Here is a 1354-nt window from a genome sequence, read left to right on the forward strand (position 1 = left end):
GACCCCACGCGGCTCCAGCATCGCCTACCCGGGTGCCCGGGGTCACTCGCTGCTTGCTGCAGCCAAGCACGTCCTTTCCCGGCTGTGCCATGCTGCGGCCGGTGCCACGCTGCTCAGCTCCCACCTCCCTGCCCCTTCCTGGGGCATCGGGAGCCACCAAGCACCCGGCTCCTGCCCAGGCTGCGGCTCCCACTGTGCTCAGGGGCGTGAAACCTGCACCTTAGCAGAGTTCATCCCTTCTCAGAGGCTTTGGCGGAGCCAACCAGGAGCTGGGAGGTGTAGGGGGGCTGGGGACTTCTGCCATCACAGGGGACGATGCTGTGACCACCGGGTGAGGAATCAGGACTTCCACCAAGGGCAGCCAAAGGAAGCCCCGGGCAGAGGCTCTCCCTGCCCCAAGATGTTTCAGCTGGTGAAGATGGAGCCCGCCGAGGGCTGGTTGGAGCAGGAGGCAGGTCCTCTGCCCTGGCCGTGGGCAAGGAACCGGGCTTGAACCCGGCCACGTGGCTCCGGGACGCAGCTCCTGACGGCAGGGACCCAACAGAGACCAGCACCTCCCTGATGCGGTTTATTCTGCAGATCGAGGGTTTTCCCCCATTGCATCAGTACAGAGACAGCAGAAAAACCTCAGTCCGAGAAATACTGGTGCCAGGGAGACATGGCACAAATCCCTGGCACAGAGGGGCCGGAGGTGCCAGGCGATGCTGCTGGTGCTCCCCCATCTCCCCAGCCAGGATCCAGGATGTCCTCGAGGCGGACACCGCTGTGGTGCCCTTGCCGGTGCCTGCTGCCCTGCGACGGACAGGCACCATGAGCGGGACCTGCTATGCTCCCGGCAGCCTCCAGCCCTGCACCAGGGGGTGGCCGCCCCTCACCTCCAGCTCCCCAGGAGCATCTGTCATCCAGGACCCCACCACCCCAAGTGCAGGTGCCCGTCCCACCCTCTGCTCCACGGGTGCAGCCCAGGGGAACCGGCCCCACTTGTCCCCTGTCCTGGAGGGGGAGCGGCCGGATCCAGAGCACCCCGGGCATCCCTCAGCACCAGTTAAAACAGCTCCACGTCCTCAGCATCTCTCCGGCCCTGTCCGGGCTCTCCGTGGAGCCGCTGGCCATGCTGCTGGCAGAGAGGAAAGTCCCAGCCTGCGCGTGTGGAGGGATGGGGAGGCAGCGGCTCTCAGAGCACGGACAGGTCGTGGCAGGACTTGGAGCGGACTTTGAGGGCCACTTTGCTGCTGTTCCTGGCCACCAGCCTGTCAAGGAAGCGCCGGGCTCTCTTGGTGAGGCTCTCCTTGCGCTTCTGTCCTGGCGCAGGGCACGCGTGGGACTCCGTGCCCCGGCGACGCAGGCGGATCTG

At 66.3% G+C, this 1354-nt stretch overlaps 1 protein-coding gene across 1 annotated transcript in view; it reads right to left on the reverse strand.

Moving 5' to 3' along the window:
• Positions 1–1174: 1174 nt before the first annotated feature.
• LOC104162539 (GTP-binding protein GEM-like) overlaps positions 1175–1354 on the reverse strand; it is a gene marked incomplete at its 5' end in the record, with an annotated part of 659 nt that continues 479 nt past the window's right edge. Inside the window, 1 exon segment of the mRNA XM_009701291.1 lies at positions 1175–1354. This exon segment is cut by the window's right edge and continues 16 nt beyond it. Coding sequence (XP_009699593.1) covers positions 1175–1354 — 180 coding nt within the window.

Source organism: Cariama cristata, unplaced genomic scaffold (assembly GCF_000690535.1).
Source record: "Cariama cristata isolate BGI_N322 unplaced genomic scaffold, ASM69053v1 scaffold23505, whole genome shotgun sequence".
Classification (NCBI taxonomy): domain Eukaryota; kingdom Metazoa; phylum Chordata; class Aves; order Cariamiformes; family Cariamidae; genus Cariama; species Cariama cristata.